This window comes from Neolamprologus multifasciatus, chromosome 5, assembly GCF_963576455.1.
Source record: "Neolamprologus multifasciatus chromosome 5, fNeoMul1.2, whole genome shotgun sequence".
Classification (NCBI taxonomy): Eukaryota; Metazoa; Chordata; class Actinopteri; order Cichliformes; family Cichlidae; genus Neolamprologus; species Neolamprologus multifasciatus.
The window spans coordinates 172,476-187,041 of NC_140443.1; the positions used below are offsets into that span (position 1 = coordinate 172,476).

The 14,566-nt window shown below is 46.6% G+C and overlaps 2 protein-coding genes and 1 pseudogene across 12 annotated transcripts in view; 1 reads left to right on the plus strand and 2 right to left on the minus strand.

Annotated features, from left to right (window-relative positions):
* cnbpb (CCHC-type zinc finger, nucleic acid binding protein b) lies at positions 1-8,152 on the minus strand. Of its 7 annotated transcripts, XM_085160740.1 has the most exons (6): positions 7,082-8,152; positions 6,902-6,946; positions 2,301-2,417; positions 2,050-2,115; positions 1,782-1,980; positions 1-691 (listed from the first exon to the last, which is right to left on the minus strand). In XM_085160740.1, exons 3-6 carry the CDS (start codon positions 2,401-2,403, stop codon positions 574-576), a joined length of 486 nt encoding a protein of 161 aa, XP_085016866.1. In that variant the 5' UTR covers positions 2,404-2,417; positions 6,902-6,946; positions 7,082-8,152; the 3' UTR covers positions 1-573. The 7 variants fall into 7 exon arrangements, with proteins under 7 accessions (XP_085016866.1, XP_085016865.1, XP_085016867.1 ...); XM_085160739.1 differs by having other exon boundaries at positions 6,902-8,152; XM_085160741.1 differs by lacking the exons at positions 6,902-6,946; positions 7,082-8,152 and adding an exon at positions 4,887-6,517.
* On the plus strand, positions 5,456-14,004 carry LOC146517724 (pyruvate dehydrogenase [acetyl-transferring]-phosphatase 1, mitochondrial-like; annotated as a pseudogene). Its single transcript, XR_014874059.1, has 10 exons — positions 5,456-5,561; positions 5,649-5,838; positions 5,941-6,089; positions 7,076-7,118; positions 7,248-7,320; positions 8,139-8,342; positions 8,412-8,822; positions 9,019-9,119; positions 9,190-9,755; positions 11,582-14,004. The product of XR_014874059.1 is annotated as a pyruvate dehydrogenase [acetyl-transferring]-phosphatase 1, mitochondrial-like (transcript).
* Positions 10,023-14,566, minus strand: part of LOC146517725 (RNA-binding protein 39-like) — a 21,151-nt gene continuing 16,607 nt past the window's right edge. For 3 of the 4 annotated variants that reach the window (XR_014874241.1, XR_014874240.1, XR_014874242.1), the window contains exon 13: positions 14,470-14,536. Coding sequence is in view for 1 of the 4 variants with exons in the window: in XM_085160711.1 (XP_085016837.1) it covers positions 14,433-14,536 (104 nt within the window). In the remaining 3 variants the exon portion in view is untranslated. Of the gene's footprint in view, positions 14,537-14,566 lie in introns of all 4 variants that reach the window. The other variant, XM_085160711.1, reaches the window with a different exon arrangement.

Here is a 14,566-nt window from a genome sequence, read left to right on the forward strand (position 1 = left end):
TCCTTCTTACCTTTTTATTGTCAGGTAGAACATACACCTTTACAACAGCTCACAGGTCAAATGTACAAAAATAAGATTTTCTGGGGGTTTTGTCCAGACTTCCTGCGGCTTTTTTTTTCTTGGCGTACGATTCCTCGACCTGCACAAAAACGCACCTGTAAAACATCTGCTGCGACCTGTCCTGATTGGCTCGTTCATCTTGCGATATCATTGAGTGATTGCTGGAGGTGGGGACAATCATTTTATATGGTCCAAAAACAAGAATGAAGATGGCAAGATACAAACTTCCATGGCTCTGTTAGCCCTACCCAAAGGGCAGAGGGGAGGGGCCTAATTTGGCCTTCATACGTCACTCTCTCAGGTCTAAAAAAAGCTCATCGTAACACAGCTAAACTAAAACACAGAAGAACAAATGGGTTTCGTAGTCCGCCCCCTCCTCCTCCGTCTGCTCTGACTGGCTGTTACGAGGCTGACCGACAGGCCTCTAGACCAATGACAAGAGGAGGATCAGAGGGCACGAACAGAGAATAAAAGAAGAGGTTTGGGAGCGTGGGGTCAGGGGTCAGAGGCCGGCTAGGGGGTGGCTTCGATGGTGCACTCTTTCGCCAGGTGACCTGACTTCCCACAGTTATAGCAGTTCAACTCGGACGCCTTGCTGCAGTGCACCGCAACATGGCCGATCTCCCCGCACCTGCAGAGCACACGGACAGGTTACGCTGGACCGTTCACCTGTTTGTAGGCCCTGGCTGTGTCCCATTTCAGGGTCTGCACGCTTGAAGTACGCGCACTACGCGTACTACGTACGGTGTGTGCTATAAGTACGAGAAGTGCGGAAGTGAGAGGCTTGTGAAATGGGACGGTATATGCTTCGTCGCGCTGTTCAGGTTGCCTAGCAATCATGATACTAACCGCGAGACACGTTTCATACAGCTTTGTTTGACAGAAATGAAGGAGAAAATTGTTTTGTTGGTCAATCATTTTTGTCATGACATCACTGTGATTAGTTGAGTATCTGAGGCTGAGACCACAGGACTGTAAAACATGATTCAAGGGCTTCATTTCTGTACTGAACAGTCATTTAAGATTAGCTAGTAAATAATAATTAGTTAATGTTGTTCATGAGACTAAAGTCATCTCACTATGGTAATGTAAATATAATATGGCCAATATTATAGTATTGTCAGATTATTATGAGATATATATATATATATATATATATATATATATATATCTCACTGACTTTCAGCTTGTTGTGTTTGTGGATATATGACTGACTTTAATTATCCATAAAATCATCAGATTCTCTGTAAGATTAAGGTCGACTATATATATATATATTTAAAAGTAAAGGCTTTCAAACCAAGTTAATGCTGAAAGTACAAACATCACTAGTGTCACATAACTTTGCCGACATGTGGCCAACAGCAATGTTTTAATGTTCTTCATTATTAAACATTCGCACATAAATAAGTGACGTCATATTCAGTACTTACTTTTGACAGTTCACTTTTCGGCCGCTCCCTTCTGCCGTATTTTGCGGCAAAATTATCCACACCCACCGCCGCGCTATGAATTGTGGGATATATGGGACCACGAAGCGTGCACCGGACCACGCTTGATATTTGGGGAAATCGACGGCGCATTTGGAGTATGCATTTGAAGTACACTTCGAATTGGGACAGCCGTCGTCGCGTGGCGGTGACGTAATCACACTTAAAATGCATACTTCAAGCGTGCAGACCCTGAATTGGGACACAGCTTCAGCTTTAGTATTCGTTTACCTGTAGCACTTGACCTTCTCACAGCACTTCTGGATGTGTCCGAAGCTGCCGCAGGAGTAGCACTTTTGCTCGTGGGCGTGGTTACAATCGCGCGCCATGTGACCGGCCTTGCCGCAGTTGTAGCACAGCTGCTCGCGCTCCTTCTTGGGCTCCTTGCAGTCTCTGGAGATGTGACCTCCTCTGCCGCAGTTGTAGCAGGCTGCAGGAAAGACCACACCTGTGCTCACCTGTCTTTAAACGGTTGTGATCTGTAAGCGTGTGTCCTCACCGTCCTCTGTGCGCTCGCAGTCTCTGGCCACGTGCCCAAGTTCGCCACATCGGTAACAGAACAGGTCTGCAACGACACGACAGGGTGAACCGCCGGGCGTGTCACGTAGTCAGCTGTTCACAATAACAGCACCAATGCAGAAGCTGGAAATGGACGCAGGTTTCCACGTCTCCGTGGCGACATCTGTAAAAACTACAGGGTTTTTAATCAACTTTAAAATAAACTCGTGGAGGTTTGATGATGGGTGTCACCTTTGCCTCTGCTGCGACCTTTCCCTCGCCCTCGGCCGCCACTCGGACAGTTCTTCACCCAGTGGCCTGAGCGGCCGCAACCGAAGCACTCGTTACTGCTCATCGCCACGACCGCGGCTGGAAGCACAGACAGATTCAGATGTGAAACTTTACCTTCATGGAGGTGCAGAATAAAAACCACGGAGAAAAGGAAAAACACACCAGGAACACCTGAGATGATTCAGTCCTGGGCCCGCCCACACAGGTAGAGTTTACAATAGGAATAAATTTGAACACAGCAGATGTCTTTCTGAAAGTGCTGTAACTAGATTAAGGATTTAATTCCAGAACTGTTTAATGTTAACTAGTAATGACTTCATGAATAACATTTTAAGCATTAGAGAGAAAAAAGACTCATAATCATCCCACAGATGTAATATTATCTACAGCTACTCTTAGTACCATTGATGTTAAGTTAGACTCTTTTTCTCCAATTGATCTTTCTGAGTTAACTTCAATAATTACTTCCTCCAAACCATCAACGTGTCTTTTAGACCCCATTCCTACAAAACTGCTCAAAGAAGTCCTGCCATTAATTAATGCTTCAATCTTAAATATGATCAACCTATCTCTAATAATCACCTATGTACCACAGGCCTTCAAGGTGGCTGCAGTTAAACCTTTACTCAAAAAGCATCTCTAGACCCAGCAGTCTTAGCTAATTATAGGCCAATCTCCAACCTTCCTTTCATATCAAACATCCTTGAAAGAGTAGTTGTCAAACAGCTAACAGATCATCTGCAGAGGAATGGTTTATTTGAAGAGTTTCAGTCAGGTTTCAGAGTTCATCACAGCACAGAAACAGCTTTAGTGAAGGTTACAAATGATCTTCTTATGGCCTCTGACAGTGGACTCATCTCTGTGCTTGTCCTGCTAGACCTCAGTGCAGCGTTCGATACTGTCGACTAGGGCTGGGCGATAGGGCCTAAAATTCATATCGCGATATAATTTGAAGCATGTGCGGTAACGATATATATCACGATATATTCTTTTCATCTGTATAACATATTTTCCACACTTAAAATCCTTTAATTTTCTCAGAAATCAAGAGTATGCCTTATGTTTGAATTCTGGTTGTGCTTACTGACCTCGAACCGATTTTGGCTGCAGAAATCTGTTAAAAATGTTTTAGTACAACTTTGGTAAGACGCACTGCTTGATGGATTGTCAGAGCATTACGGCTGCCGTAGTGAGGAGCACTCGTCCATTTCAGGTCCCAAAGTCAAACGAACACTGAGAGTTAAAAACGGTCTAAATTCTTTCATCTTTAATTAAATTATCAGCGTTGCTGCTTTACCAGGTGTAACAATTAAGTTTAACATCCAGGCATCCATGAAAACAGAATTTATTAAATTTAACGGAGTTAGAAGTTAGCAGGAAGTTAGCTCGCTAGTTTCCACCTAAACATTTCATACCATGTTCTGACTGAGAGATTTTTGAAACTAATTCAAACGTACAGCTCTGCTGTCACTTCCAACATAAATGAAGACAGAAAACTAAACAGCAGTGGCGTTTGCAGGGTTACTGAAGTTGGACTACCTGGTATATAATGATGTGCTACGTGATTGCTAGCAACACAGCTATGTTAGCATAACATTAGCACAGTGAAGCTGGAGGATGAACGCTAACTTTTTTTTCCACTCGATAAAAGTTAACGTGAGGGATTCTGGTGGTCAGGGACAAATGCAATCGCATAGCAGGATGCTATACACGGGCCAAACTTCAGTCAGGAGAACAACTGAGATTATTCATCCACAATACGAGGTTAGTCATTAATATACTGCAACAAACATGGGAAACAGAGCAGCTGCGAGAGAATTCAACATTAATGAAATCAATGTTACGGAAGTGGAGGAAGCTCAGTTTTTGGCTTTCCCCATATTTCAAAAGTGCTTAATCTGTTTGCTGTGACTGTCGCCCGCCATAATTTGCAGATGATAATGGTTGTAGCCGCTGCGATGCTTTCGACCAAAACAGGCGCAGCTTGATGACATCATCAACATGCACTATCGCGATATAGTCAAAATCTCTATCGTTGGCCAAATTTATATCGTTTCTATCGTATATCGTTTATATATCGCCCACCCCTACTGTCGACCATAATATCCTATTAGAGCGATTAGAACATGCTGTAGGTGTTACAGGTACTGCACTGCAGTGGTTTGTATCATATCTATCTAATAGACTCCAGTTTGTGCATGTAAATGGAGAGTCCTCTTCACACACTGAGGTTAATTATGGAGTTCCACAGGGTTCAGTGCTAGGACCAATTCTGTTTACATTATACATGCTTCCCTTAGGCAGCATCATTAGAAGACATAGCATACATTTTCACTGCTATGCAGATGACACCCAGCTCTATCTGTCCATGAAGCCAGATAACACACACCAATGAGTTAAACTGCAGGAATGTCTTAAAGACATAAAGACCTGGATGGCCGCTAACGTTCTGCTTCTTAATTCAGATCAAACTGAGGTTATTGTACTCGGCCCCGAAAAGCTTAGAAATATGGTATCTAAGCAGATTCTTACTCTGGATGGCATTACCTTGGCCTCCAGTAACACTGTGAGGAACCTTGGAGTCATTTTTGACCAGGATATGTCCTTCAACGCACATATTAAACAAATATGTAAGACTGCTTTCTTCCATTTGTGCAACATCTCTAAAGTTAGAAATATCCTGTCTCAGAGTGACGCTGAAAAACTAGTTCATGCATTTATTACTTCCAGGCTGGACGACTGTAATTCATTATTATCAGGAAGTCCTAAAAACTCCCTGAAAAGCCTTCAGCTAATCCAAAATGCTGCAGCAAGAGTCCTGACAGGGACTAGAAAGAGAGAGCAGATTTCTCCAGTTTTGGCTTCCTGTTAAATCCAGAATCCAAAATCCTGCTCCTCACATACAAGGTCTTAAATAATCAGGCCCCATCTTATCTTAATGACCTTGTAGTACCGTTCCTATTTTTAACATTAGGCTTCAAACCTGCTCATAGGGGTCAAATGATTGTTGGGGTCTTTTTTTCTGTTCTATTATTGTAGTGTCTTTACCTTACAACACAAAGAGCCTTGGGGCCACTGTTGTTGTGATTTGGTGTAATATACATAAACTGAATTGAATGGAGCAGCAGGGTCCCATCAGATTCACTCTGACCCCCTCATGTGAGACACCTGGGGAAGCTGTAGAGCTGCTTTTAATGCAGATAGGGGACCACAGGAAGACAGGTGAGGACAGGTTCTGATTGTCTCAGGTCTTCTCCACGATCAGACTTTTTCCTCTTGTTCATCATGTAATAAGATGCCTCTTCACAGAGCAACAGCTGATCAATCGTGTATCGATCCTCTCCGGTCCTCCTGTCCCACCAACTGTGCTAACCTGCACCGCCCCCGTGGCTCATGGCAGCCCGACGCCGTTAACAGGCCACTCTGTGCGGCCACCAGCCAAAGGCTCCCCGGCGGATGAGGTCCGTTATACCGGGGGCACGGCTCCCCGCTCCGGCCTGTAAGCCTGTAAACCTGTAAACAGCCGTCATGGCAGCTAGCCTGCTAGCAGCTTAGCATACGCTCCGCAGCGGAGGAAACACCGACACTGTCCGCTCCGCAGCGCCTCTTCCCCGGGGCGGAGCGGCGCGCCGGCCGGCTGCAGTGAGCCCTCTGCAGGCAAAAAAGAGCGGATCAAGCCGCCGGAGCTCCGACTCACCTCAGACCCGAAACTGTGGAGGTTTGTTTGGATGCTGCTCTGCGCCACACGCGGTCTGCACACGGCCCGACACACACACACACACACACTTATAATCTCACACACACACACACTGATAAACACACACAGACACACACACACTGATAAACACACACAGACACACACACACACACACACTGATAAACACACACACACACACACACTGATACACAGACACACACACTGATAAACACACACACAGACACACACACTGATAAACACACACAGACACACACACACACACTGATAAACACACACACTGATAAACACACACACACACACACACACACTGATACACAGACACACACACTGATAAACACACACTGATACACAGACACACACACTGATAAACACACACAGACACACACACTGATAAACAGACACACACACACACTGATAAACAGACACACACACACACACTGATAAAAACACACAGACACACACACTGATAAACAGACACACACACACACACTGATAATCTCACACACACACACACACACTGATACACACACGCACTGAAACACACACACACAGACACACACACTGATAAACAGACACACACACACTGATAATCTCACACACACACACACACTGATACACACACACACAGACACACACTGATAAAAACACACAGACACACACACTGATAAACAGACACACACACACACACACTGATAAAACACACAGACACACACACTGATAAACAGACACACACACACACACACACACTGATAATCTCACACACACACACACACTTATACACAGACACTGATACACACACTGAAACACACACACACAGATACACACACACACCTTGTTTACTCACCTTTAGCCTAAAGCTGATGTTTTGGCTCACCTGTGCTGAACTCACCTGTGCGCCGATACAAACAGGAGAACCTGAGCAGGTTTTGTGTACAGTGGGAACAGCCTGCTGTCTGACACGATTATGAAGAATGAAACGCACAACAGTGTCTGATCTGCACAAAACACCTGCACACAGACAGACCTGAGAGCTGCTGGCGACCCCGCCTCCTCCTTCTCAGGTAATTAAACACATTGGCTGCTTTCTCGCATGTTTAATATGGCGAAGAATGAAGCCTGTGCCACACTGAGCAGGCTGAAAGTGAGCGGATGGTTTACAGGTAACTGATCAATGAGCGCGTCACCAGCAGGGTCGAAGGTCACAGGAACAAAGACGCAGCTGCGGGAGGAGTGATCAGGAAGACGAGGCGTCAGGCAGACAGGGTGAGTTTCAGCGTCGTGCTTAGTCAAAACTTTCCACGGGAACACAGCTGACCGTCAGCTGATCCTGTTTAACTAAACTGGTTTTTGGGTGAGAGCCGAACCTCAGAGTCACAGGACATTTATTTACTTTTAGTGTGATCAATGAAGCTGTTTGTTGGTCACTGTTCTGATTCTTCTGCTGATCCTTTGACGTCACTCTCTGATAATCAAAATTCACCTGAAACAGCTGCTGAACAGAGCGGCTGTCACTTCCTGTCTATTCCAAAAAGCTGTCCGCAGTTCAGCTGGTGGAGCAGCAGGGGGCACTGTGAGCTGAGGATTTCCAGCTGCTTCTAGAATTGTATTTATTTTATTTCTCCGTGAATCAGTCCAGCGTTCTGCTGCTGCCTGCTGATTGGTCAGTTAGGGCAGGACGTCGCTGTCCCTCGATGGCGCCTGTTTCTAAACGATACATCTGGCAGATGCCAGGAGTGTAGCTAAAGCGCAGCAGAAGAAGCAGCTGGTTGTGGTGGTTGAATGTGAAGCTATCGTGAGGCCACTGGTGGCTTCATGCCCCAAATCAACATGGAGGATGCAGTAAAGTGACTGGTGATGCTCTAACATCCTTGATATGCACAAAAAGTAGAAACTTCAGTAGAAACATCAAAGAATAGAACAGTATCTAATGTCATGAACAGCTCCACTGAGTCCCATTCATTCTGCATGAGCTCAAGGGCGCCCCCTGTGGAACAGGAAGTCACTAATGGCCTTCACCAGTGGTCATGTAGGGATGTTAACTTTAGACACCTGACAACCAAAATGCTCTGATCCTCCTGCAGGTCCAGCCTTCATGCCATGTTGGGGCGACCCGCCTTCCACACTGGACGCTGCAGGTTTCAGCAGTGCTGCTTCCTGTCCTTGCCTCCTCCCGTCCACCTGAGCTGCACAGACTCCATTACTCAGCAGGCAGTGGAGCCGGAAGCTGAGGGCGGGGCAGGAGGGCGGGGCAGATAAGTTCCGCTCAGGTCGACCGGATCTTAAAGGTGACAAAAATCAGACTCTGAAAGCGTTAACTGGTGATGTCACACATCTTAATGACTGTTTGTTTCCAGGCCAATGAATACAGCCTCACACTCCCCAGAGGCCCGCCTCCCATGGCGTTCTGGGTTTTCATAGTAACATGTTGCCATCCAACCTCCCCTGCGAGGACCGTCAGAGCAGCGCCACCTGCCTAGCGGGCCGTGGAGGCGTGTTGTTCGGTGTGTTCGACGGTCACACAGGGCCGGCCTGCGCCCATGCTGTCAGTCAGAGGCTCTTTTACTACATCGCCGTGGCAGCGCTGCCGCTGAGGACACTGGGCGGAGCTGGAACGGGCGGTGGAGGAGGAACGGGCCGTAACACCACTGCTGGAATGGCATAAATACCCCCAAGACCTGAGCCACCCCAATGGAGGAGTGACGTCCTTCCATAGCCTCCGGAACTACTGGCAGGAGAGGCTGGAGACCGAGGATGAGGAGGAGGAGGTAACCAGGTGTCCTGACACATCACAGAATCACATTCACGTACAGTGCAGGTCCAAAGAAACCCAAAATGTCAAAGCCTTTACCTTGTCTCAACCAGGTGCAGGTGGACTTTTCAGAAACTGATTTTCCTGTTTTGGTTTCAGGAGAAAGTTCACCTGTGGTGACATCATTATCTGTCCTCTCTGATTGGCTGCAGGATGACAACAGAACGACATCAGCTCTGGTCAGTGCGTTCCATCGCCTTGACTACGACCTGTCTGTAGAAGCCCAGGTGCATCTGTCCCTGACCTCCCCCAGGTAAGAACAAAGTTGTGTTTTCTTCAGCAGAACCTGTTTCAGCAGGTTAAGCCTCTCTTTGTGCCCACAGGCAGGTGTCTTTCCCTGGTGAGGGGTTGTCTCTGACCTCCCCCCTCCGGGTGGCGCTGTCTGGTTGCACAGCCTGTGTTGTCCACATCTCCAATGGCGTTCTACACGTGGCCAACCTGGGGGACAGTCGGGCAGTCCTGGGCGTCCAGGAGGCAGACGGAAGCTGGTCTGCGATCAACCTCACCAATGACCACAATGCGCAGAATCCCGAAGAGCTGCAAAGGATTCTGGGAGAGCACCCAGCGGAGCAGAGGACGGTGGTCCGCCACGACCGCCTACTGGGCCTGTTGCTGCCCTTCCGGGCGTTCGGAGACGTCCGCTTCAAATGGAGCGCGGATATGCTGAGTCGGGTCTATGAAACTCGTCCGGACGTCCTGTCTGCGGTCGGCGAGGCGGTCCGGACGATGCCGCCGCACTATCTGACCCCACCCTATCTGAGCGCTGAGCCAGAAATCACCCGACACCGTGTTGGACCTGCAGACAAGTTCCTGGTCCTCGCTACTGATGGACTGTGGGAGCTGATGCATCGACAGACGGTCATCCAGCTCGTGGGGGATCATCTGACAGGTCAGAGCCAATCAGTCACTGATCCTTTAAATAGCAACACAGGAAAGCTTGTAACTATTAATATATATTTCACCTCTGTAACATTCTGGTTATTTATAATTGAACTATTTGTATATGTTAGCGCTATTATATACATTTTGTAAACTTTGTAATATTTGGTTTTATTTAATTTACTTCAGTCTGTTACTGTTGTTGTCTTGGAGCGACTGTATTCTGATCATATCTAACAGACTCCAGTTTGTGCATGTAAATGGAGAGTCCTCTTCACACACTGAGGTTAATTATGGAGTTCCACAGGGTTCAGTGCTAGGACCAATTCTGTTTACATTATACATGCTTCCCTTAGGCAGCATCATTAGAAGACATAGCATACATTTACACTGCTATGCAGATGACACCCAGCTCTATCTGTCCATGAAGCCAGATAACACACACCAATTAGTTAAACTGCAGGAATGTCTTAAAGACATAAAGACTTGGATGGGCCACTAACTTTCTGCTTCTTAATTCAGATCAAACTGAGGGTCATTGTACTCGGCGCTGAAAAGCTTAGAAATATGGTATCTAACCAGATTCTTACTCTGGATGGCATTACCTTGGCCTCCAGTAACACTGTGAGGAACCTTGGAGTCATTTTTGACCAGGATATGTCCTTCAACGCACATATTAAACAAATATGTAAGACTGCGTTCTTCCATTTGTGCAACATCTCTAAAGTTAGAAATATCCTGTCTCAGAGTGACGCTGAAAAACTAGTTCATGCATTCATTCCTTCCAGGCTGGACGACTGTAATTCATTATTATCAGGAAGTCCTACTCGTGTTTCTTCTCCACTCACTTTTTTTCATGCTCCATTAGGGCTGTTATATATAACAATATATATCGGATGACGATATAAAAATGTCTTTCGTTTCATTTTACGCTATCGTTTGTTTCATGGTGTCGCAAAATAAACTGTTTACAGCAATATTTTCTCATCAGTCTGATGTCACTGTAGTTATTATTAATTTCTTAAAGTTCTCTCTTTCTCTTATATTTAATATAACCACACTACAGACGGACAAGCGCCTGTTTTATGCGTTGTCTTTAGCAACAATGACGGTAAAAACCATCGCGTGTCCGCTTGTTTATGTTCCACATAAACCTTTCACATAAAGCTCAAGATCCTGTTGAGACTTTTCAAAATAAACTGAATCACGTGAAAGAGCAGATTATTTACGGATGAGAAGTAAAAAAGACGCCAGGTGCTAAAAATAAAGCTTAGACTCAAACGTTAGAACAGGCTTTTCCCCGCAGCACGCCGTGTAATAAATACTCACAAAGAAAACGGCGCCGTTACAACTTATGTCTAAAAATGTATCGTTTCATGCATCGGTTAAAACTCGACTCCGGGTAGATGACGCGCAGCTGGAAACACTTCACGCAAGTCGAGCTGCCCGAGATTCACAGACTTTACAGAAAATGTTACATTTTGTGATTTATATCGTTATCGGGACGATAGATGTCTTATATCGGGAGATGGAGATTTTGGTCATATCGCACAGCCCTATGCTCCATATGTTTACACACCAGAAGGTGAGTTCATATTTTACCCTGAACCACGCCCTTATTCTGAAACTGTCCCATTGCCGTCCCAGCATCTCATCCATGCCAGTCCTTCACCTGTTTATTGTTTTCAGTGTTGGAGTTTGAGATTCTTTTGAAGGCTGAGGTCACAGATAATCACTCACAGTGCTGCACATGAGGTGTGAGCGTGCTCAGACGTGTCCACCTGTCTTTACTTCCTGTCATTGTCCTGACTCTGTGTGCGGTTTGTCGTTGCGCAGCCCTCCAGCAGCAGAGACCTATAATGTCCCTGCGAGGGCACAACGCTGGGGCGACCTGCAGCGGCTCTTGCTGGAGAGGAGGGGGCGGGTCCTGTCGGCGCCTGAGGACCAGAATATTGCCACCCATCTGATCCGCCACGCCCTCGGCGACGACGGGTACGGAGCGGTAGCGCCAAATCGTCTCGCCAAGATGCTGAGTCTGCCTGTGGATCTGGCCCGAAGGTACCGTGATGACATCACTATCACCATCATTCACCCTGAATGAGATCTACACCTGCAGGTGATTACCTGCTTGGTAGTCACCCCGCTGACCAATCAGCAGCAGGCGTGCTCATTCTCAGCGCTGATCTTCATCCTTTTCCTTAACCGTATCCCAGCTCTGAATGGTCGAGGGGTGGGACAACACTGGACAGGTCACTGATCAGGTGTTTCTGTTATTTTGTCTGCCTTCAAGAAGAAAACTCGACACACACACAGGTCTGAGAAAAGCTCCACGAACGACACCGGAGCGAACCTCACACTTCAGGTGTGGAGCAACCTGATGTTCTGCCTTGGAGTGGAGAAGTGGCGCCACCTCCTGGTGGCACACTGAAAACACCTATCTCGCCCACTTCCTGAGGCTACGTCCACACGTACCCGGGTATTTTTTTAACGCAGATTTTTCTATGCGTTTGCACCTTTCGTCCACCACGTAAACGGCGTTTTGGTCACTGAAAACTGAGATTTCTAAAAACGCCGGCCAGGGTGGATAATTTCGAAAACTCAGTTTTTGCATTTACGTGTGGACGAGAAAAACGGAGAAAACTGAGAAAACGCAGCGTCAAAGGTGTGCGCCTTTTTTGACGTCACACTGTGCGCCACGTTATTGTTTCGGTGAAATGAATTTCTACAATACTGTTACTGTTAATTGTCTCTGCAGTGTTTAAATGCTTACATATACACACACAGTTACTGTCCCTCCACACATACGACTCGGTTCTGCTTCTATGCCCCATCCTTGTTACTATTTCCCACCGAGGCTTCTAGACTTCTGATTGGCCAACATTTCTACACGGATAGGAATATAGTGCCACCTGTTGCTTGGCATGTTCCTAGCAGCGTTTTCCTCATTTCTGCCTTTACGTGTGGACGGGATTATTTTTTAAAATGAAAAATCTCAGTTTTCAAAAATACCCGTGTTCGTGTGAGAATCACCAATCGGAGACACAACAGAACTTCCTGTGAGGAGGTGATGGTGGCTTCTCAGACTGTTGCTGGTTTTACTCGTTAATAAAGTTCCTGTTTGACTTCCTGTAGGTCCGGCCTGGTTTTTTTTGCCAGTTTCACTTCCTGCTTATCCTTCAGCGTGTTAATGCCGGCTTGTAAACAATAAAGCAGCATTGAAACAGGATGCGAGAACTTACCTGCCTGTAGCAGAGGAGGGGGGTTAAACAGCGCCATCTACAGGCTGAACACAAACATGTGGCGTCCCTTCAGAGTGGGATGAATTGATGCCCAGAGTGTAACGCTAACAAACTTAACAGATTGTCCAGAGATTAAACCAGTGGTTCCCAAACTGTTTTTGCTGCCCCCCCCCCCCCCCCCCCCTTGTTTACAAGAAAAAGTTTGGTTTGGAAACATATTCAGCGATGCTTCATCTCCTGCTTTGCGTTTGTGTGGGAGCCCCGTCAAAAAGCTGTCCATGATGCTAGCAGTGTCCGGTGAGTCTGCTGGCCGTGCAAGAACTTGGAAGTTTGCAGCTTCCATTGTGTACAGATCTGCACATGTCAGCCTTTTAGTGTGTGTGTGTGTGTGTGTGTGTGTGTGTGTGTGTGGTGTCTAAGGCACAGCTGTGCGGTGGAATGGGTTATCTCAGCGAAGGAGAAGTGCTCACGCACACAGATTTAGACAGATTTGTGAACGATATGAGAGTAATGAGCCTTTTATGTTGTAGAAAATCTTTCAGAACTTGAGTTCAGCTCATGAAAAAATGGGAGCAAAAACAAAAGTGATGCATTTATATTTTTGCTCAGTGTATCTGCCAAAAGAAGCTTCATCATTAGTGGAGAAGCCATGAAATAACCATTACTTTTCTACTTCCTTCCTCAGTCTCACTGAATGAAAAGATAAAATCCCTCCATGGCAGCTCTTTTGATTTCAGGTGCTCGCAGCAGGAAGCTCGAGTTACATTTAAAACAGTGCAACTCCTGAGGAAGAGGAGGGGTGGAGCTGCCCAGCTTGCAGTCCGGAATAATCCTTCCACCCAGAGCGAAAGGTGTGGATGCTCCCTCCTGGCTGATGGAGATCATGTGGAGAAGCTTAGACATCAATGTCTTATTGAACCAGCAGGAGAGGACCTAAAGTCCAGTGTCCAATGAGAGACCCGTGTTAGTCATGGTGGTATCTAGGTAAATACAGACCATCATCACTGACACACTGTAATCTACTGTGACCTGCTCCTGAATGACCTGCTCTGCTCACAGCCAATCAGATCGGGCGTGTGCCCGTCAGAATCAGACGCCACAGCTCAGAGTGACAGAAAATAAAATTTAATCAACAATTTTTACAAAATGAAAACTCGTTTACAAAACATTTAAACTGCAAACCAATCATGTCATCAGGCCACACCCTCGCAGCTCACAGAGCTCAATCACTGGACGATACTTGGGGGTGTGGCCGCACAGAGACTCTACAACGGGAAGAAACGGTGGCGTGGGGAACCAGCCATCGAGACCGGCAACATGTTTGTATCAAACAAAACGGCTGCCGACCTCTGACCTCAGGGAACCACACTGAGCATGTGTGACGACCAGCAGGACAGGGCTGGGCTCTGAATTACAGTGTCCAATCAGAGGGCAGCATTGACAACGAGTCACCGGCGTGGGGGTGGGGCCAGCAGCTGCGTCGCAGTGACAGACTCTGGGAACAGGTTGTGGTAGGTGGGCAGGGGCACGTACGCCGCGGTGATCATTTTACCTGGAAGGACAGGTAAGAGGTGTCAGAGGT

Bases quoted from the DNA above. Each gene is read 5' to 3' on its own strand.
- cnbpb (XM_085160741.1), bottom strand. From the start codon at position 4,989: ATGGAAGAAAGCAGTCTTACATATTTGTTTAATATGTGCGTTGAAGGA. The intron at 1,981-2,049 runs GTGAGGACACAC...TCTTTCCTGCAG, and splicing joins CTGCGAGCGCACAGAGGACG to CCTGCTACAACTGCGGCAGA. The intron at 692-1,781 runs GTAAACGAATAC...TGTGCTCTGCAG, and splicing joins GAGAAGGTCAAGTGCTACAG to GTGCGGGGAGATCGGCCATG.